General features: G+C 45.4%; 1 protein-coding gene across 2 annotated transcripts in view; it reads right to left on the bottom strand.

The window, feature by feature from the left end:
* LOC125740811 (cadherin-18) overlaps positions 1–22,390 on the bottom strand; it is a 137,461-nt gene that overhangs the window by 36,456 nt on the left and 78,615 nt on the right. For both annotated transcript variants that reach the window (XM_049012468.1, XM_049012469.1), the window contains 2 exons: positions 15,152–15,609; positions 2,120–2,414 (listed from right to left, as the gene is read on the bottom strand). In XM_049012468.1, coding sequence (XP_048868425.1) covers positions 2,120–2,414; positions 15,152–15,379 — 523 coding nt within the window. In that variant the 5' untranslated portion in view covers positions 15,380–15,609. The remainder of the gene's footprint in view (positions 1–2,119; positions 2,415–15,151; positions 15,610–22,390) is intronic.

The following is a 22,390-nucleotide window of genomic DNA, read 5'->3' as shown; positions in this document are numbered from 1 at the left end:
GCCCCTGATGTTTGCCGGGGCCCTAAGCGACGGCCTGGGATAGCCTGTGCACATGAATGCGTCCCCAACAGGGATTATGGGTAATGGCATCCACATGGAACCGCAAGTGGGAACACAATGGTAACAGTACAGCAGACAAGTGAGATCAGACACTCAGCTGGTAGAGTGGAGGGGGGGGACTGACCACAATGTCAGAGATAATGCTCAAATGTCTATGTTAATGGCGGTCAACAGGCAGCGCATTGGGAACCTCGGCCAATAGGGTCGATTCCCTGGAGAACAGCACTTCGCTCACAATCTGCTGGAATAAATGAATGGGGAAGTGTGTGTTTCTGAGAATATTTGTAATTTTTTTATTAAGAGGTTTCACTGTTTCGGTCTCTTGCTCTTTCTGTTTTTCTTTTTTGACACAAAATGTTCAGGAATAACCTCACCCTGGGTATTAATCCGCGTGGCGTGCAAAACGTGAGCTGTCTCATTTACGTTTAGATGCGTAATTAGCGAGGAAATAAATGAATATGTAATTAAGACGTCTGCAAATAAAGATATTTTGAAATACCTGCCTGCCCGTCGACTAAATGATGTTACAAGCGTAACATAACAGGACATTAATACAGAGGTTTTTGTTTTATCAGAATGAATGTCGAAAGCATCATACATTATATTTCATGTATTGGCTTTGGAGAATTACCCCTAAGGAAACAGTTTATGTCTGTGAATGTAAGGTAAAAGACAGTATAATTTCAAAAGTGATCCAGACATATTTTGGGTTGTTTCAGGTCTAACAGGTGTGTGTGTGTGATGGGGGGATAACAAATTGTGGGGGCTAAATGTCTCAAAATTGTCATAAAAAATCTCCATAAAGTTATGAATACAAGGACTGTGTGCGCCTGTAGGATTCAACCTCGCAGCCAATAAAAATGCTCCATCTGATCATGTGACAGGAAAGAGCAGAAATAAAGTAAAGAGGAGAATCAAAAGGCCGGCGTGTCTGTGTCTCTCCAACCACTGCGGCGATGCAGTTGAGTGTAACGTGGACACACTTGTGATGATGTAACACTTCATCCCATCCTTTAATGGAATACAGCTGCAATTGGTTTATGTAGCAGATCCTTTTATCCAAAGCAATTGAAAATATGGTCAGACAGTCCCTGTAGCAATTGAGGGCCCCGAAAAGTCTGCAAAAGCTTTGGCAAACATACAAGGGGCCTTTAACAAAAATTTATGTTTCTGTGACTCGTTTATTTTTTAAAAAATGCATTTTTATTTTGTGAACAAGATGTCTGTGAACATCCATCCATCCATCCATCCATCTGGTGCAAACGGGTTACAACCTGCATGGGAAAGTGAAGGCCTTTACATTAAAGGAAATGAAAATAACCAAACAAATGCTAATGATGAGCTCAAAGAAAATCAATGGTAAAGTATCGGATTGGGGGAAATGTTTGATGCAAAAAGCAAGCAATCATTTTCTCTGAGATGGTTGATTATCAGTGTGAGTGACTGGTGTGTGAGAGTGCCCTGCGATGGGCTGGCCCCCCATCCTAGGTTGTTCCCTGCCTCGTGCCGATTGCTTCCGGGATAGGCTCCGGACCCCCCGCGACCCAGTAGGATAAGCCGTTTGGAAAATGAATGGATGGATGGATGGATGGTTGATTATCAGGGCTGACAGGGACTGAGACGCATGTGGAGGTAAGATGCTACGCAGGTCACGCAGGTCACACTCTATGACACAGTAGGCCTGCCAGCCATGCCCACAACAGCCATCTACAAATGGTTTCATTACCGAAAAAAGTAATAAAAGTAATTAAATTAGTAAAGTGTTAATTCCTGGAATTCATTTTGGCTAAGTGTTCAAAAGAGAAAGCATCCTGGATCCCCCTGGTCATTACAGGAGATTCAATCTTAATTGTCTTAAAGTGAGTTAGGAGCCAGAATGGAGCAGAGGGTGGATCATTCAGGGTTATAAACCCACATCCATCTGGCACGCAGGTCATGCTTGCCTGCCCGGGATGGTAAACACATAGGGTGTACCAGTGAACCAATCACAGGATTTGTTTATCTTTATCCTGCTGATGAAAGCAGCACGGTATTTCCACAGTATCACACTCATACTCACCGACTTCGGACATCTCAGGCACAGCGGCCACAAAAGGCCCATCGGGGAATTTGGGCGCATTGTCGTTGATGTCCTGCACTTTGATGATGAACTCGGACTCGGGTTCAAGTGGCTTGTCCGTGTAGCGGTCAATGGCCTGCGCATGTAGCACATAGTGCGTCTTGCGCTCGCGGTCCAGGCTCTTGGTGGCATGGATGTCGCCTGTAATTTCATCAATGATGAAGATCGTGCCCGCCCCTTCGCCGCTAAGAATGTAGCGGACGGAGCCGTCACCTTTGTCCGAGTTGGAGTGAAGCTGTAAACAAGAAACAAACAGAAGATTTGTTTGTCTCTTCAGCCATGATTCTACAAACACCCAAACAAGGAAACAAACAAACAATCAAATGATTCATCTATGGATCCGTAACAACCAAATAAACAAAGAATATAATGATTTGTTTATGTATTTACAATAGGAAGCCACTTCACCACCTGGCAACCCATTTCACAGTGTTCAGGTTGGACAGGAGAACACGTTCAACAACAAATTAACATAAAATTCTCCACTGAACACCTCAGGAAATCATTCCTTCCGCAGGCCATCAATCTGTGCAAGTGTTGCATCACTCAAAGCAGAGTTGTCAATATTGCCTATTGTCATCAATATCTGTCTGTTTATATACTTTCATGCAATATTTTACCAGCTAAATTTGTATATTTCTTACCAGAATACTGTACTTGTATTTGTGTTCACCTATTAACTCATTACCATCTCCACGTGAAATAAAAACACATATTTAAAAGGGAATTGCCGTATGTGTTACTGTGCATTTTCTGTTTGTCTTCTTATATGTACAGTAGCTGTGTACTGTTCAACTTCCAGTTACAAACAATTTCCTCCAGCATAGTAGAAGTACTATGCAATGAATCCACTTGATTGGCCAGGTACATCAACATGTACTAGCGATTTCTGAATAACAACAGCAAAAAGATAAAAAGAAATAAAAAGAAAATGGATTTAAGAACATGACCAAAAGTGAAATTTTATCACTGGGCATCCTGTAATCTCTGTTTTTGCAATATTCTCATGTGTTCACAATTTAATCGTTTCTGGAATCAATCAGTTCTGATCTCAGTAGCCAGAAATTGAAATCAGCAATTGAGGTTTTTAACGCATGAATCGTTATGCTTATGTTACACTTGCTTAAAACATTCTATAGTAGGCCGAACGTCAATGTGATTCACTGTGATTTTAAAGGGGCTTGTGCGCTGCGCCATTTTCGTTCATTCCGGTACGTTCTCGCTGCCGCCGCCGGTTATGTGAGCGACAGCTGCCTTCCATAGGGCAAAAACAGGGTACGGCTTCGGAAAGACAGCGACGCATGTTTGCGTGCTCCGGCGTGGGAATCAGACGTGACGGGTGGCCACACATGAAGCAGGAGAAGGTAGAGAAGTGGGAGTAAAGCAAGTGGAAGAACAAGAGAGGGGAGTAGAATGACAGAGGACGAGACAGCAAGCGAGAAAGAGAGAACAGCATTAAAATACCGATGGAGGTGGAAAGTGGAGAGAGATGCAGAGAGGCAGGATTTTCTGCACGCTGAACTTAAACCAAATGCCGCTCTGTCTTTTATCTTGTCGTGCCTTCTTGAAACCACTTGCCCCCCCCCCCATTGGGGGGGACTTCCCTTTGTCATACTTTTGTACAAAGCGCCTACAACCCTAAGGCCACACCTGTCACAGGCTCTGAGCTTTTCCCTGATGCCCACGCCGGTCTCACACGAATCTGGCCACACCTCCCGTTACAGCTTCAGGGAAGCAATATATCTCATTTAACTGCATCTGTGTGGATATCTGTCCTGTCTCATATGTAGTAAACCTCCGCGCTTCGGTATCTAATTCATAAACTTTGAAATATGACCAGCGGGGCCCGACTTCTCCTCTGAAGCCCTGACTTTGGACCAAAAACCTTACTTATATACCGCATAGACAGAGGCTCCCTTAGGGGGATTAAGCGAGAGACGCTTCCTACTGAAGGCCAGTGACCTACTTCCTGGTTCTGAGTTCCTGGTCGTCTCCACTCCTGGTCACTTTCATGTGTCGCCTTCCCACCGTGCAACAGGAACTGTAACCTTTATGCTACTTAAGCATGTAATCTCACACGAAACTGCACCGTCACCCCAAAACAATGGAGGATAAAGAAGTAAATTTAAGTGTTAATTATTTATTAGTTATTAGGGGACACAAAAGTACTGGCAAGTTTCACTGCGACATCAGCGATATTACAGAAAAGTATATATCGGTTATCGATTTTCTGATGCATGGACACGCAAGCAAAAAGGTATTCATTAATGCATTTAATGTAATTCCGGTACAAAAGTAATTCCAACTGCTCATTTTTTGCCCCCTTTAGCTCTTTTCCCAACATTTCCATAAAACTGGCTTAGCACTGGTGCTTGTGGTTAACCAATCAGCTTGACCAATCAGTCTATCACTGTAAGCCTCAACTCTAAGTAACTACTGTACTTCAGAGTAGCGACTACAATCAGGTTATGTAACTGCCTCAGAGGAACTGCAATTGTGCCGAATTGCTGTGGTGGAAATGCGACAGAAGTTCCTGGTTCCAGAACAAAGTCTTGACTATGGACTTGAGTTATAGCATAAATCTTGATTGGGCGGGGGGGGGGGGGGGGGGTCGAACGTTTTCCAATGAAACAATCATCTTTTATGTGAGGGGAGAGAGGTGGTCAGATTAAGTAATATCAACCCCGATTAAAGCAATTATAGCAATGATTCTCTGACTTTAAGAGGAATGAGACACCCTATCATGCTGCTCAATCCAGGAAGTGGGGATGCAAAATTATCATACAATATTGGCTGAAATTATTTGCACCCATGGAATTTTTCAAGAAAATGCACCCTGTCTCACAGAAAAATTTTGCAATTACAAATGTTTTGCTATACATATGTTTATTTCTTTTAAGCGAATTGGATCAACAAAAAAACAAGCAGAGAAAAAAGGAAAATTTGACATCATACCACACAGAGCTCCAAAAATGGGCAGGACAATATTATTGGTATCTGTTCAAAATTGTGGGTAAATCGTTTTATTTCAAGCATATGATGCTCGTTTGAACAAGTGGCAAGAAACCGGTGCTGGCAATATAGCAGTCATACCTGAACCCAGCTAAAATGGAGAAAAGTTGTCTCAACCTTTCTGTTGTGTGTCTGTGTGCCACACTAAGCATGGAGAACAGAGAGAAGAGCAGAGAATTGTCTGAGGACTTGAGAACAAAAATTGTGGAAAAATATCCACAATCTCAGGGCTACAAGAGATCTTCATGTTCTTTTGTCCACTGTGCACAACATAATCAAGAAGTTTACAACACAGAGCACTGTAGCTAATCTCTCTGAACGTGGACGGAAGAGAAAAATTGGTAAAAGACCCAGGAGGACCCCATTGATGACACAGAAACGTAAAAAAGCCAGACTGGAGATTGTAAAAATGAGGAAGCAAAAATCCTTCTGGGAGAACGTCTTGTGGACAGGTGAGACCAAGGTAGTGCTTTTTGGTAAAGCTCATCATTCTACTGTTTACAGAAAATGGAATGAGGCCTATGAAGAAACGAACACAGTACCTACAGTCGAATATGGTGGAGGTTCTAAGATGATTTGGGGATGTTTTGCTACCTCTGCACACTGGATGCCTTGACTGTGTGCAAGGCATCATGAAATCTGAAGACTATCAGATGATTTTGGGGTGCAATGTAGGGCCCGTGTCAGAAAGCTGACATCATGACAGTCATGGGTGTTCCAGCAGGACAATGACCCCATACATACCTCTAAAAGCACCCAGAAATGGTTGAAGACAAAGCGCTGGAGAGTTCTGAAGTGGCCAGCAATGAGTCCGGATCTAAATCCGACTGAACATTTATGGAGTTGCTGTTGGGAGAAGGCACCCCTCAAATCTGAGAGACCTAGAGCAATTTTCAAAAGAAGAGTGGTTGAAAATTCCATTTGAGAGGTGCAACAAGCTTGTTAATGGTTATAGGAAGTGATTGGTTTCAGTTATTTTTTCCAATGGGCGTGCAAACAAATATTAAGTTGAGGCTGCCAATAATTTTGTCCGGCCCAGTTTTTGAGTTATGTGTGAAATGATGTCAAATTTGGCTGTTTTCTCTTTTTTTGTGTTGTTCCAATGCACATAAAGGAAATAAACATATCTATAGGAAAACATTTGTAATTGCAACAATTTTCTGGGAGAAATGGTACATTTTCTGGAAAAATTCTAGGGGGTGCCAATAATTTCGGCCATGACTGTAAGAGCCCATCAACAAATTGGAATACAGCCATCCATGGTGAGCAGAGTCAGTCTGCGTACTGGACAGAGGGAGACTTTCTCCTTAACCGTTCATGCTTGGCAGGCCTGGATTTGGCTGGAATGAACCCACTCGCCCCCCCACCCCCGGCCCCCACCGTCAGCTGCTCACCAGAGCCTGCAGCCATTGTCTGCTTCAGACAAGGGCTTAACCACGGCAATTAAAAGGCGCTAGAATGGATACAGTCTCCGTGAAACACCGGCTGTAGATGGAAAGGCAAATAAGAGCAGGTTTTCACGCCCAATCAAACATCCATCACTGAACTGGGTTCTCTCATGACTATGTCGACTTCACCCAAGCGACGTCCTCGGCAACACAGTGCCTCCTCTGTTCATTCCCGGAACTGTCTTGCTCTGCTATGCTGCCTCTTGTGATTCTTTTCACCATTTCATCCTACTAGGCATTCAGTTTACCACAGAATTTTGTTTGCAAGTATCAGGTGTAACTGAGTATATCTTAATCTATTTTTTTATTTTTTTTAAGCAGTTCTTGTCTCGTCGCTCTCCCGTCTCCGTGACACGCCGACGTCCTCCAGCCTCCGGAACATGTCCACAGGAAGAGCAGCTCCTCAGATGTAGAGCTACAGGAGAGCATGAAGCACCTTTGATTTTATTTTAGGGGTTTTTTCAGATGTAGCTGCCGCAGGATGTGGAGGGCGGGCGTTTGCGGGGCGCCCCGCTCGGCGTTCGTGAGCATTAGCGGGGCGCTGACTCCACAGGAGGCGAGACAGCTCGATGTTTTTCACCCACCGAAGTGCTTGCTGGTGGCATCAGATTTCTCGTTTGTTATGGAGAACTCATACAGGCTGAGACAATCGGGAGGTTTGGGTGGGAGGAAGTGCATGAGGCCGGAGTTTAAACAAACAGGAGGAGTCCAAAGGATGCTCCACCAGGAAAAGGTGACATGATGTAAGCACTATCTATGCATCAATCTATCTATCTATCTATCTATCTATCTATCTATCTATCTATCTATCTATCTATCTATCTATCTATCTATCTATCTATCTATCTATCTATCTATGTGTCCTTCCATTATCTTTCTATCTATCTGTTCTGCGCAAGATGATGGACAGATGGATGATAAATAGATGATGGGTGGATGGATGATAAATAGATGATGGATGGATGGATGATAAATAGATGATAGATTGATGGATGGATGGATGATAAATAGATGATGGATGGATGATGGATGGATAGATGATGGATGGATGATGGATTGATGGGCTAATCTTTGTCACTGTCCACATCTGCACACATCATCATTACTTATCTTTTTCTATTCATTAATATCTTCAAGCTATGGCTTAACTCCACCCTGGACAATAATCCCAAAAGCGGGCAGATACGGTGAACCAAACAGGCGGAGAGGCACTCCACCCTCCGTCCCTCAGCAGATGGTGCCAGGAGAAGCGGCTGAAGCCGGGTGTCAGTGCCCGTTTCTCGGAAGCTCACCGACTCGCCATCTCGTCTCATTATCACTCCATTAGCTCAGTCATTGTTTCTGTTAAATGATGGAGTGCGTTGCGTCCCTGCCTCGCCGAGGGAAACGTCGCTGTTTTCTGCGGGGATTCCATCAGCAGAAAGAGGACAGACAATTAGCCACTAATTGGACAAATTACGCTCGAGAAAGGGGCCGGATTAGAAGCTGGAGAGACCACCTCAAATTGAACATGACGCCCCCCCTCCCCAGACCAGAGAAGTGGCAGGGAGGGGGTTACTTCCTGCAACACATTCCAATTTATTAAACATGTATCACTATGGGGCATCTGCGAGATTTAATCTGACCAATCTGTTGGCCTGTCAGGGAAGGAAATTCTAAAGATCTGTTTAGACACATCACTTTTTTGCATAATTAACTGGCCTCATCCTTTTTTTTGGGGGGGCATGCATCCTTCTCTGAGCCATGTCCCTCCTCCCCCAAAGAGACCTGAGCTTGGTCACAGTAGTATCAGGTGATGCCAGTCTACAGAATAACTGTAATCTGTACCTACAGGACAGCTGAGACCTACGATCAGGGCGTGCTGATTTGACACGGATAATCTGACATAACACATATAGCGACATATTTAATAAGTGACACCCAAATTGCAGCAGATTAGTAGATTAGATGCTTGTTACCCAGGTAGGTGTGGCCATACTATAGTAACACAGCATTTTTTTTTCATAAATGTAAGTTGAGTTGCAATGAGCCTCTTTGTCTAAATATACGTAAACTGTTTATACAGACACATATATGCACTGTACTGGCGTGTAACCGCACTCAGCTCGAGGTACTCGGCTTAATGAACGTTCGCTTCCATTCAATAACAGAGGTCCGGTAATGTCAGAAATGAAAAACGTTTGTACTTTTAACATGACACTCGTCAGAAAACAGGCTGCTTGTCAGGGATCTCTCATCGGCCATTTGTCTAGTTAAGGGTTCGTAATGTGAACAGAGGCCGACTCTCCAGCACCAAACTACCACCTTTCAGATGTCATTATTCCGCTTTACGGCCGGATATGGCAGGAGCTGTTTAGCCAGCAAGACCCGGGAGGCGATATCACGGCCCTTCCAGAAGTCGCTAACTAATAGGGCTGTCGCTGACAGGGGTTTCCGTCGACTGTCTGGATGCTGGGGCCAATGAGGAGGGAGGTGTTTTTCTAGAAGAGGATAAGAACACATCAGCAATTCCAACAGAGGGTCCAGTGGGTCACTGTTCACTCATCGGGTCCAGTGCAGAGGTAAAAACAATGTAATCGACCCTAAATGCACTTCAGGGGGCTTCCTGCCTGAGCTCGTCTTCCCAGCATGCACCATTACAACTCGCTCCCTCCTCTACCCCAAACACAGCAAACAGACCCTATACGAATGACACCAACGTCAGACCAAACCAAAGCCAAGCTCTGACAAAGCCTTGGTTCTTTGTTAAGGTACGTGCAGAATGCCAATTCTTTTCCCGACAATGCACGTTACAGCGGGATACCCTAACATCCCGTGGGTCTGGCACGCGGTAAATCACAATGCTGCTGGAGGCGTGTGAATAAAAGATGAGGGCTGCGCGGAAGGGAGAGTGGGCGGGTTGATGCCAAGGATCGCCCACCGTCATGTTTCCTATTAGCTTCTGCTGGCTTATAGCGGGTGAAGGATTATGGGTAGAATCTGTATTTTTACCCACCATGGAGCAGAGATACTTCTGCTGAGTGTAATTCTTGAGAAGACGGCACTGGAACTGAACATAAAAAGGTTTGGACACAAGTTCATATGAGACTGATTTAACACAAGCCATCACAGCTCTTCTGAAAACTCATGGATGACTTTGGAAGGATGATGTTCTTTTGGGATTCCTGTGAAGCAGCAGAGTGTGATTGGCCATTTAGTCAGAAGCTTGCCGCTGTACATACGGCATATCCCCATGTGCATAAACACAACCCCACTGCAGTGATTCCCTTTCACGGATGCTCCCTCTGTGTGTATGCAACCTGATTAAGTTTGTTCCTCAATTTCGTCAGAAAGCATAACTAGCTGTGGGCTTGGCTGTGGAATGGAGAATGGGTGGGGAGGTGGAGCAGAGCTGGACTCTTCACCGACGTCCTTCTCAGAAGAGACTAGATATGCCTGACCACTGCCGGCCACCTCCTTGAGGGTACCGTGCTAAAAAACGTCACCCAATTATCTCACTGCCGGGCGTCAGAATCAGTTGCCGTGACGACATCACTCCTAAATTGAGACGGTAGCCGAGGTGGTTGGCATGGAGCCCGGCGGAGCCTTGACCGGTGGACTGCCAGCACAGATCGAACCCGAACCGCTGTCTGAGCTGCAGAGATCAACCGGTCCCTTCTAAGGCTAACCAAGCCATTTCCTGCTTAAGAACTTATCAGAAAGAAAAATAAAAAAAATACCCCACTCCTGTAGCTCAGCCGAAAGCTGCACACACAAAGATTATCCAGCCAGATAAAAGCGCATTAAAGCTCATGCTTCTCCAATGGAGTTCTTATGTTTTCCTCTTATTATCCCTTTTCTTATTTTTCCACAGAGAAAAGCTTTTACGTCTCAACAAACAAGGAGCTCATGCAAAATCTCGCCTCAAACCGCTAAATTAACTCTCGGGGGCGAAATCGGCACGCAGCATTCACACAGGGAGAGACCAAAAGGCCTTTTGTGATAACTTTTTTCTCCCCGTGATGTTGCACTGCTGGATGTAATGCAAGTGCCTTATTCTGTCATGGCCAAATCCATTTTTAGCGTTATGAATAAAACATTTTAGCACCTTTTTAAAAAGGCGGACATTTTCTGCCGCAAATGAAGCCAGTGCCTGAAAGATTACGGGAAAAAAAGGAGAACGCCGTCAGGTTATTTTAAACCTTGATCTGTCAAGAGTTATTCAGTAGGTTCCTGCTCGGCCGCCTTTTCTGTTAATCCATCAAACATAAGCGGCCGACTCGAAATATGATCGAACTTGCTGATTTTAAACAAAAAGTAAACCCCAAGCGGCATGTCGCTAATGAATACAGAGGCTACAACAAGCACACAAGTCAGCATGAACGGAGACGAGCTGCATCAGACGTCAGCGTTAGTCATCGTGAAGAACTGGCATGCTGGAAAGCTTGTCAGATCGAGGTGCCCGCAGAGAGAGTGTTGGATGTCATTTTCTCGCCTCATTGGCTGAAAGTTTTGGCTAATGACAGGGAATGGGGGTGATTCTGAGATTTTTTTTAAGGTGGGGGGCAAAAAGGGTCATAATATATACAGAGAGGCCAACCTTCCCATTAGCCAATAATATGTTTTGAATGAGTGAGTGACAGGGGAATAGCACTTTGTGGCCAATCAGTTTTCAACTGGGTCTGGTTCCCCTGAGGCTCCGCCCCTGTAAATGTCCCCAATGGACAAAAGTATTGAGGTAAACTTAAGGAAAACATCATGCTTGATTCACATTCCAGGCTGTTTCTCCTCCCCCTCCTGAAAAATCAAATGCCACTCTATAAATAGTTCTTGTCCATCACATAATCATCCGGACTGCTGATTGACAGGCCAGCTTTCAAGCCTCCCACCGGGACCGGAATGTTCCCCACCGGCCCATGGGCTACATCTCAATGAGGTCTGCAACTATATTCAGCTTTTCGCTCTGCTCCCAGGGCCCTTGTCACTTTCCCGCATGAGCAGAGCGATGTCCGTGTCACCGTGGATTAGCCTGACTGCGGGATAAGCGATTACAGCCACCCGGAAACCCACACATGACATCCTTCCTTTCCAAAGGAGGTACCCCTGAAACACATCCACAGCAGCATCTTCAGTTAGAAACGGGGGTGGGGTTATGGAAATGAGCAAGGAAAGAGTCTGTTTCATGACATAGGAGCTAATTTGGTGTAAGCCTAGTCTTCCAGTATTAGTGTAGCCGATTGGTGTTAGATTAGCCTTTAGCTGTTAGCCTTGTTCCAAATGCATTACCAATTCCCACACAAAAGCTGGACCCCACAACTGCATATCACTGATGCTGGTCGCCTTAAAGTGCGCGGTGACTGCAGCCTTACTGATAATCACGCTAAGTATCAGTTGAACGTATCAGTCGAACATGGACACCAGAATGTGGGACAGATAAGGTTTGCACACCTGAGCATATACTCACATACGGATTTTTTAAACGAATGATAACAAAATGTATTTCATAAGAAAAGGTAAATATTTGTGATCTCAGTCCTTTCTTTTCATCAGACTTGCTAGTTATGTGTTTCAGACCCCGTTTTCCATAAGTGAACATCGAATACAGTTATAAACTACAAAACCAGAACGGCAGCAGCACCATAAATGGATAAGCAGGAATATAATTACAGCTTTCTGTTTGCTCGACACGTTCCCTCATCGAGTCTCAGCTGTCAGTTCTAGTTCATCAAACATTCTTGAACTTTCTGGTTTCGCTTTGCAAAATGCACCTTTAGTATCGGCAAAGATACCCGCAGGCTTCTTGACGCAAAGCTGAAGTTTGCAGAGATTAAATTTACTACTTCTATATCTCAGACTTTAATTGCTATCGGCTCTTTCTTAGCCTGCGAATATTATCTCTCTTTATATATACACAAAGATATTTTCACAGTTCTTCGCATATTCATAAAAGGTCGTTTAGGCAGGCCTAATTGCCTCATTGCACATTGAGCCCTTCTGTTGTTGAGGGCTTAAGGATAAGAGGATACTAGCATGGTAGTATTATTTCACGAAAAGGCAGTTAGTCAATGAGAGAGAGAGAGAGAGAGAGAGAGAGAGAGAGCAGGAATGCTGTCACAATCGCCAGCTTTTTCCAGAGGAGTTGTCACACTTGTTTCAATTCAGACCAAATGATGAAGACACGGTTCCCTAACAGCTGAACACATTCTCGCCGCGGAGGTGTATAGTTATATTTGAACTTCTCAAAATGGCCCTGATCCCCCCCCCCCCCCCCACCCCCACCAGATTTATCAAGATGTTACAGCTCGGCTAATGAAGCGACCCGCCCATAGCACCATAGTCTGGGAGAGAAAGCGGTAACATTGTCGCCATGACGACCCGCACCATCAGCATCTTCGCGATGCTCTTTACCAGGTGTTATCCGGTCTAATCAGCATATATACTCTCCCACCTGCTTCTGGCAATAAGTCACTGTGGTCATATTCCCAGAAGGGCGTCAGAGAACGTTGCTGCATTGCCTCGGGAATGTTCTCCCGACCGTTCCCTGCCTTCCCTTTACACAAATCCGTACGCTTCTCATCAAGCATTATTAAGTAGACTTTTTATTTTATATATGCTGAGCATTCAGGAATGGCCTATAATGCTTAATAAGTGCTTATGTCCGCATCTGTTCATGGTTATAAGAACCTCAGACGTCCCCCTTCTTCACACTGTATGCCCCAGTCTCCAGGCTCTGAAAAGCTCAGCTCGGACTGAAACAGGAAGTCACATATTTGCTCCGTAACAGAAATACAAGAAGTATGACGTATCATGATCACAGCTGCTGGGAACATGAACCACTGACCAAAGGGCTTAAGGCTATAAGACAGAGGTCAATAATCATACATTTAAAGTAGATTCTCCGGTAACATGCCACAGTCTGTCCAACTCTACATAGCACTAAGCCGTATAAATATTTGAGGAAGCCCATTACCACTTCAGAGCGGCGAGATCCCCCCCCACCTCCCGGCTCTTAGATCGTCTGTCTCGAGAAGTTAGCTGGAGTCAAGAATCTTACAGCTCCAATCAACACCGATCAGGTCATCTGAGAACTGCCCCCCCCCCCCAATTAATCCAGACCTCCAAGACAGAGGGAAGGAGTTCTAGGTCCATGTGAACCGTAATGTCAAAGGTCAGGGCCTGTGTGGCTCCGCCCCTACATACACCCCTAATGTCAAAGCTGCACACTTAATGCTAGCTTACTGTCCATTTTCGGGCATAAGTACAAGGTTCATGCTCTCTGCTAGTGTGTGCTCTTGGACGTTTCTAAGCCCTGGTGTAGGTACGATGAGTCTATTTCACTCAGGAACTTCCAAAACATTCTAGAAGACTCCCAACAAAATGGGCTCACTAACTTTGAGTCTCTGTTGCAGTCTAATACGCACCGCATGAGCAAAAATTAGTCCACGGTCCCCTTTCGACGTAACCTCGGCTGCGCAATGCTGGAAACGACATCGTCATGTCTGCCTCCCACTGTGAGGACCCGTCACTCCCTCGCTGTCTCAACTGATGTCACCGTCCTCCTACAGAGTCTCGCGTGTGTCATTCTGGAAATAATTTGCTCACCACGAGCTGGACGAGGAAGCTTTCTCTTTGTGACACGAACACACGTGTGACTGTAATGCCTCACAGGGAGAAAAGAGCCAGGAATGCGCCTGACTGACACAAATTGTCAGTTTGGGGAGAACAGAGGATCTGGGGGAGGAAAACGGAAAAACCGCCGTGCAAGCCGCGAGGGCGGAGTCCACTTCCACACATCCACCAATCAGATTCCGTTTACCATACAGTGCGTCGAGTGTCGGAATGGTACCTGAAACGCGATTTGCCAGCTTTTGGAGGGGAGAATAAAGTATATTACAAATGAAAAGTTGTGTGGGATTCTGGGATAATCTTCAGTATAAAAAAAGAAAAGTATTCATAAGAAGAGGTATAAAATCAGATAGAAGTCATACAACAGGGGATTAGGCCTGCTTGTTTAAGACTTTCTTATGAAAAAAACATACCTTCACCACTCATTCTGCCAAAAGCGCATTATTGGATACACACTTCATTACCCACGATGCCTGTGGTGTGTGACTCATCCATTATTACCATACATTGATTAATAGAACAACTTCTTTTGTGCATAACAGTAAACATAATCTTAATCTCAGTCTCTGGCCTTAAATATAATTATTAATGAACTGCCAGCTGTCATTAATCATAGATGGAGACAAACTAGGATTTTTGTGCAGATTTTCCGCTACTTTCACTCTGTGTGACCCCAGGGCAAAGTTCACACTTGTTAGACCGTTAAGATTCCCTCATGCAATGACCAATAAAAGGATTTTTAGGATGTGGATTTGAGCCTGTTGGAGGTTCAGACCTGGTTAGGGTGGCAGTCAAATCAAATTAAATCACTCTGCATCTCATCACTTGACACCGAGTGAAGCACTTGTGTGTGAAACCACGACGAAATAGTGCAAATGAAAAGCTTAGGAATGCAGGAGACACTCACCTTCCCTACGTATTGGGCATCCGGTCCAATGTGTTCTTCTAAAACAAAGAACTGATTCCAGATCCAGCCACGCTTGGGCCGGTGGTGTACCTCGCTCTCTGCCTCAGGGTGCCTCGTCTGGTTCCGGGAGGGTATCTCGACACCATGGTGACCATTGCCATAGCAATGGGGGACAAAACAGAGGCAGACCAGGAAGGGGCAGAGGCAGGAGGTGGAGCTGATCCTCATGGCGAGAACGGGGGGGGTTTGGGGAGGGGGCTGGTACAGCTAGAACCAAATCAGCGGCCGGCCTTTCCGGAGAGTTCCATTAAGGCCCATGGTTTTAGCCGAGTGTTCGGGGAACTGGGTGGCCTTCATTTACGCCATGGGTAGGTGGTCGTCGGCAGAATACGCCAAGCGAGCAAGATGGACGTCAACTGAAGCTTCAGTGCTGGGTGCAGGGTGTAACCTCTCCAGATCTACAAAGAAGAAGAAAAAAAACAGAGAGAATGAAAATGGAAATGATCCGTGCATTATATATCACAAACACGCCAACACAACGGCCCGAATATCCAAAGCAAAACTAAGCCGGGTAAACAAATTCCTGAAACCCATTTCTGAAGTCTACGAGCACTCCGGCAGCTGGAGGGAGCCCCCATCAGGGCCCACCCGAACCAGGGGGGTGAGCGATGGGCTGCCAGCGAGACAGAAACATAAAAATTACAGTGTGGCTGGTGCGAGGCTGAAGCCAAAAAACTAGAACTTGAAACGCTCTATAAGGCAGGAGCAACATTCCCAAACCTCCCAAATCCTGAATCTCTCAAATCCCAAACCTCCCAAATCCTGAATCTCTCAAATCCCAAATCTCCCAAATTCAGAATCTTCAAATCCTGAATCTGTCCCGGCCCCCATCTAATCGTCTCTCCATCAGCCCGCCCTCCAGCTCACACATGCCCATCCCCCACCCTAAAAGGCAGGGACAATATAAATGCACTGGAAGCCTGCATGGAGCTGCTATTAGGGCTTGGAATGGAGGCCTGTTTCACGCATTTAACCTGATCCCTTCCAGGACATGCAGTTGGACTGGTAACATGATCCCTACTGGGAACATGGAGTTGGACAATTAACCTGATCCCTACCAGTGAAACATTGTTAGACTCTTAACCTGATACCTGCCTAGTACATGCTGTTGGACTGGTAAAGTGATCCCTGCTGGGAATGTGCTGTTGGACCTTAGAGCATAGAGCTTGGCTTCAGTATTCCCTGGACTTTTATCCAGCTCAGAAGTAATTTGTTTAAATCCAAGAATATATTCTTGGTGTGTTAAATACATAAAACGTGTGGCGTCCCTTCAAAGATAATGAAATGTTCCTTTTATAATTAATATTTTCAAGAGAAGTAGCAGAGAAGCCTTTTCAACGGGGCTTATCATTCTAACAGCCCTTAGACTTCATAGTCAGAAATAAACTGGCCTTTAACGCAATTAAACATTGTTGAAATTTCCAGAAAGGGAAATAAACAGTAAAATGAGAGGGAGGGAGACAATCCAAGCCACAGAAAGTAACATGCTTAAAGCCACCGCCTCGCGACTTCAGCAAACGTGCGGAAACGTAAGCGGGCACGTTGGGAAGCTATACCTCAAAGAGAGCACACAGAAAACAAATGAGGTGCGTCTGGCAATTAATTCCTAAAGATTTATTTGGCCTACAGCATAAATTAGGTGTATACATCAGCGAAAAGGTTACAGACGTTGCGTTTTCAAAATGGCGGCCTCTTACAGCAGACAGCAGATTAATTCATTAATCACGGTCAATGTGCAGGTGACTGAATTGACAGCAGTCAGGAAAACTGTTAGTGTTTCACTAACACAGATTTATTCATGCAGAATTTGCAGGAAAATGAACGTTCTTAATGATTCAGATTCATTGGTTAGAAAAGAGAAGCACATATACTCACACACAATACTAATTTGACTGAAACTCCACAGCGCCTCCTAGGAGAAAAGTCATAAAACTGCAGTCTACACTCTCATCCAACGTATACTTCACAGCATGGACTCATAATACCTGTAGTGTGTCAGACTACAGCTGCCTGATACTGGTTCTGTCCTGTTTTCAGGAACAAGACAATAAAACAGAGAATGAACCCTGGACATCATCTGCTTGCTGGTTTTGCCATTTCAGTTTTTCATCAAAGAGACTCAAGAAACAAATAAAACCAAAGCGGATTAATTACCTGTTTTGACGGAATACTTACGAGCCCAGAAACACATTGCCCTTCAGTTCTCCCGGGAAGGAAATAGATACAGCTCTCCGCCTGACTCAGACGCAAACTGGAATCCCTCTTTCCCATATCCCAGCATGTGACATATCCTAACGTATCACATATCCAAGCATGTGACATATCCCAACGTATCACATATCCCAGCATGTGACATATCTCAACGTATCACATATCCCAACATGTCACATATCTCAACGCATCACAAATCCTAAAAAGTCACATATCTCAACGTATCACATATCCCAGCATGTGACATATCCCAACGTATCACATATCCCAGCATGTGACATATCCTAACATATCACATATCCCAGCATGTGACATATCCTAACGTATCACATATCCCAGCATGTGACATATCCCAACGTATCACATATCCCAGCATGTGACATATCCTAACATATCACATATCCCAGCATGTGACATATCCTAACGTATCACATATCCCAACATGTCACATATCCCAACGTATCGCATATCCCAACATGTGACATATCCTAACGTATCACATATCCCAACATGTGACATATCCCAACATATCACATATCCCAACATGTGACATATTCCAACGTATCACATATCCCAACATGTCACATATCCTAACGCATCAAATATCCCAACATGTCACATATCCCAACGTATCACATATCCCAACATGTCACATATCCTAACGCATCACATATCCCAACATGTCACATATCCCAACGTATCACATATTCCAATATGTGACATATCCAGGTGAGAGCGAGGCTTGGGGTCCAAGTGCAGACCCTTGATCTAGGCATAGGCAAAATAGACAGCTACTGTCTATCTATGCCCATTCAGTATAAGGGGGCCCGAATTGTGAATGTATAAAGGCGGCCCCCAAAATTGGCAAAATATTCCAGCAGGGAGTCCCTCCACCACCCAAATTCAGATTCGGTCCTGGGTCCGAGCACCGGGTCAGCCATTTACCATGCAGCCCTGGAGCATTCCGGGGAGTTTGGGCCTTGCTCAAGAGGCGTTGAGGGTGAGGTTTCAAAGGGTGACACCATCAGGCATTCATGAGCTGCCCCGGAGTCTCCTGCACTGAGATGTACCGGATCATGAAATGCTCACCACACGCTGAGAGCACCCCCCACTGTCTGTGTGACCCTCTTACCCCCGTAGCCGACGAGCACCTCACCCGCCAGATCCGAGAGGCCGATAACCATCCGTGAAGACATTCCTGTATCGGAACTCCCCCTCAACAGCAAGCTGTCTCCATTGTTTATATGGGTCATGAATAAACAAACGGGCAGACAGGGCTTTCCTATCCAGCTAGCAAAGTGTCACGACATCGCTTTAGTGTGACTCCGGAGCTGGCCCACTAGACTCGTTACAGAGTAATGAGGAGCCCATAGGCACCACTTTCCCATCCTCCGTAGAGCTCAGAAAATGCCGGAACGTCTTTATGAGGTACTGCCTATCTGACTAGCTGCTGTCTGTGCATTCAGGCGAACGCCAACAGGATCTTGCTGCATTTAGGAGGTTCTTCCTGAAGTGGCTCTGGGAAGTATACAGCCAGAGTAGAGGCATTTAGCACAACTGAAACTGTGTATTTGCATGGGGCTTCTGGGCTTTGGGGACCCCCTGTTGGCCTCAAACAGTCACGGCATCAAATGTTTAATACACACTGTGTTTCTCATCTGGGAGATGGTGAATCAGCAAGTTCTGATAGCCAGTTAGCTACATACAATCTTCTGATGCCACTCGCTAGCTAACATTAATGATCATATCGCAGTGACCTCCATGGAAAGAAAGAAAAACAATGGCAGGAAGTCTATAACAGAAAATTAGAAAGACAGTTCTGTCCGTCGATCGGCTGCTTTTTGCGGTTGGGATTTCTCCTGCGACATAGGACCAAGTATTCCCCAGGAGAACAGCATACTGAATGCGATGAGCAGGCAAACAGCACATTAGAGTTGACATGAAATGCAGCATGTGGGAAATCCAGCAGGGTGGCCTGCTGAGATGCTTGGCCAGTGGGTGGTGTTGTAGTTAACGTGGCCTCAACCAAATGTTATGGGGCCTCATTCTAGGTAGGGTCAGCTTCTGGAGCCTAGGACCCGGCCCCTGACTCGAATTTACCAAGTTTGAAGTGGAACAATGCACAGACGAAGACTTTTAAGAGGATGGAATGCGTCACCTAAAGATAGCTGAAGAGAAACTGCATCGAAGGCTGCAGCACAGGGATTGCATCTCCAGCCACCTGGTCTTCCTGAGCAGCCAAAAATCTCCTGACACTCAGACTATGCACCCCTCACATGACCTCACTTCCTGCCTGTTTCCCAATAATACAACTTTGCAGCTCACTTCCTGTTTCAAAGACACTCACCCTCCCTCTCTCTCTCTCTCTCTCTCTCTCTCTCTCTCCTACTTTTGCAAACCAATTTGTATGCGAATCGAGGCAGTTTTTCCCATAAGAAAGCATTGAAATTCGATTAATTCGTTCACAAGCCCACTAAATAATAATTTTTGTTCATTAATTTTCTGGTTTTTATAGTGAAAACCTTAAAGAAAAACACAGTACAGTGTGGCGACAGGTGGACCGAGTCATCACGGGAGCAGAGAGAGACATGGAGACTTGCTTGCCGGAGAAATCACACTCTGTCTTAACCCTTTTATTGTTGTTGTTGTTAATGTTAATGGTTGCATTTCCCTGTTGTCGCAGGTGTGTTTGCCTGTGTCTTGTGTGTACCCGGTCCAATGCTCACGTGTATTTAGCGTGTGTAAATCTCCCACCGTGTGTGTATCTTGCAGTTCAGCATCTGATGAGCTTGTGTTTCCCATCTCTGTATTTGGGTTCGGTACTTTTGGCAGGTGGCTGCTTAAAGTTTGTCGGGCATTTTCAGATGGTGAAAAGGGTGGGAGATTTCGACATTAACAAAAACATGGCAGTACAAAAAGGTCAGAAGGGGAGAAATAAAATACATGGAGATATTATTGCACCTGGAAATGGCCATTGTCTAATAACTAGCTTGTCGGGACCTGGGCCTGTGTCCAGGAGGTTATAGGGTCAACATCCCATGGTCAGCAGAGTAGTCTTTTATAGCTGGTGGGCCCTTGAGCATGGCCTTTAACCCCAACTACTCCTGCAGTACGCTGGCTGACCTTGCTCTCCTCACCATTATGCTGTTTTGGACAGAAGCCTCTGGACCACAATAGGGGGTGTTTTCATCCTTTAGCAATGCAAGAATGATGAATACATGTGGCATGCATTATACCCAGAAATAGCTATAAATACAAAACAAAAACCACTGAACATGCTGCCCTCTTCTGAGGCCTCTGGAAGGAGGAGGAACTCAGTAAGCACGGTGAGCAGAATGCCTCTTCAGAGCTGAATGCCAGGAACCTACAGCATTTCTCGCTGAAGTGAGAGGATGTGGTAGGGGTCTGATGATGGAGAAGCGTAGGAGGATGGGGGCGGGGGAGGGTTCCCCGAGGCTGGCACCCTGGGATTTTCCGTAAGCACAATCCATTCTGTGACCTCAACTGCACCCTAACCTTAACCCTAACCCATGGCTCGATTAAAGAAAGCACTCGGTCAGTGCCAGCACATGGCATTCTGGGAAAGAAGGCTAATCTGGGACAACCTCCCGCAAGGGACACCGCTCTACATTAGACCCGATATAAAAGAGCCAGAAGATACTGCATAAATAAGAGAGTGAGCAAATAAAGGACATGCTTCAGTTATGCAGTGTTATACGTCAGAATACTTCTAACTTCCAACTTCAGTGGGGCCCCAACATGAGGCTGAGAGCTCATTAGTGGTTTAACAGAAAGCAGTCTACACCACACTCAACCATAATAAGATTGCCCCCCACCCTGCATTCCCTCCCAAATGGATTCTCTGTTCGGAGAATGAGGGTGGGTGCTCCTGCCAACCGGGTCCATGATGTGTGGAGGTGGATCAGACAGAGGGGTGAGGGGCATCGTCTAGCCAGACGGTATGCCTACATTTACCGTGAAACGATTTGGATCAAGCCTCATGCTGGGGCTGCCGCATCCGCCCTGTCTGGCGGCCTTGAGCCAGAACCAAAACCACCCCCAGGTCCGGAGTTCACTCAGCTGTTAAATTACCACTGACAGCATCCATGACGCTTGCTGGTGACACAGGAAGTGTGAAAATCCTGCACGCGTCAAAATATTTAACAACCACACAAGAAAAACACTGCTAAATGCCTTTATGTAGATGTGAGCCATTAACACAGACAACCTGGATTTAAATCCATTACAAGGTGATGAGTTCTCCACTATTAATGTAATTACTGTATAATTACAAATTGACTAAATCTTCGTCTTTACCCTAGGCATTTTAGATGCTCAGGTTTACACACTCTGATGTGGTTTCAAGGAGCCGGTTTGGGTTAAGAGATTCACCTGGGTTCCTTAACCACCTCCTCACCAAATGCTGAGTTGAGGGTGAGATTGGCATTGGCCCGGCGGGGGCTGAGCTGTGCCACAGGCACTGTTGTTACCCATGGGCTGCTGCCCAATCTTGGGTAAGCCATGTCTTTTTAATTGACCAGTCGCTATCCTCAATATTTTCCCATTGGAGGGGGATAATCAGAGTTGTCCAGCTGAATCTGCCATCAGTCCCACTGGTTCTCCATGTAAAACATCGGGCCTGAACAGGCCTGGCCAGATGCAGCCACCGCTCGCTGCCAGGCGAGTGACATATAACCTCGTCCATGAATGTTTATCTGCTATAAATTTACAATCAATATTCATGCTGACAATAGGTAACAGTCTTGGATCAGGAATTGTGGGTAGGATATCAGAGGATCAGGACTGAAACGGATGCTGTACTTTAATACCAATGCAACATACTGAAGTAACATTATCTATTTTCCTACCATGAGATGGGACCGAGGAGAGGCTCAGCTTAGGTATATTTCCCAATGTTATCTCAGCAGGAACATCTCAAGGACTTAAAGCAGAAACCCTCAAGTTTTG

The sequence above is a fragment of the Brienomyrus brachyistius genome, chromosome 4, assembly GCF_023856365.1.
Source record: "Brienomyrus brachyistius isolate T26 chromosome 4, BBRACH_0.4, whole genome shotgun sequence".
Taxonomy (NCBI): domain Eukaryota; kingdom Metazoa; phylum Chordata; class Actinopteri; order Osteoglossiformes; family Mormyridae; genus Brienomyrus; species Brienomyrus brachyistius.
This window is presented reverse-complemented; position numbering and strand designations above follow the sequence as displayed.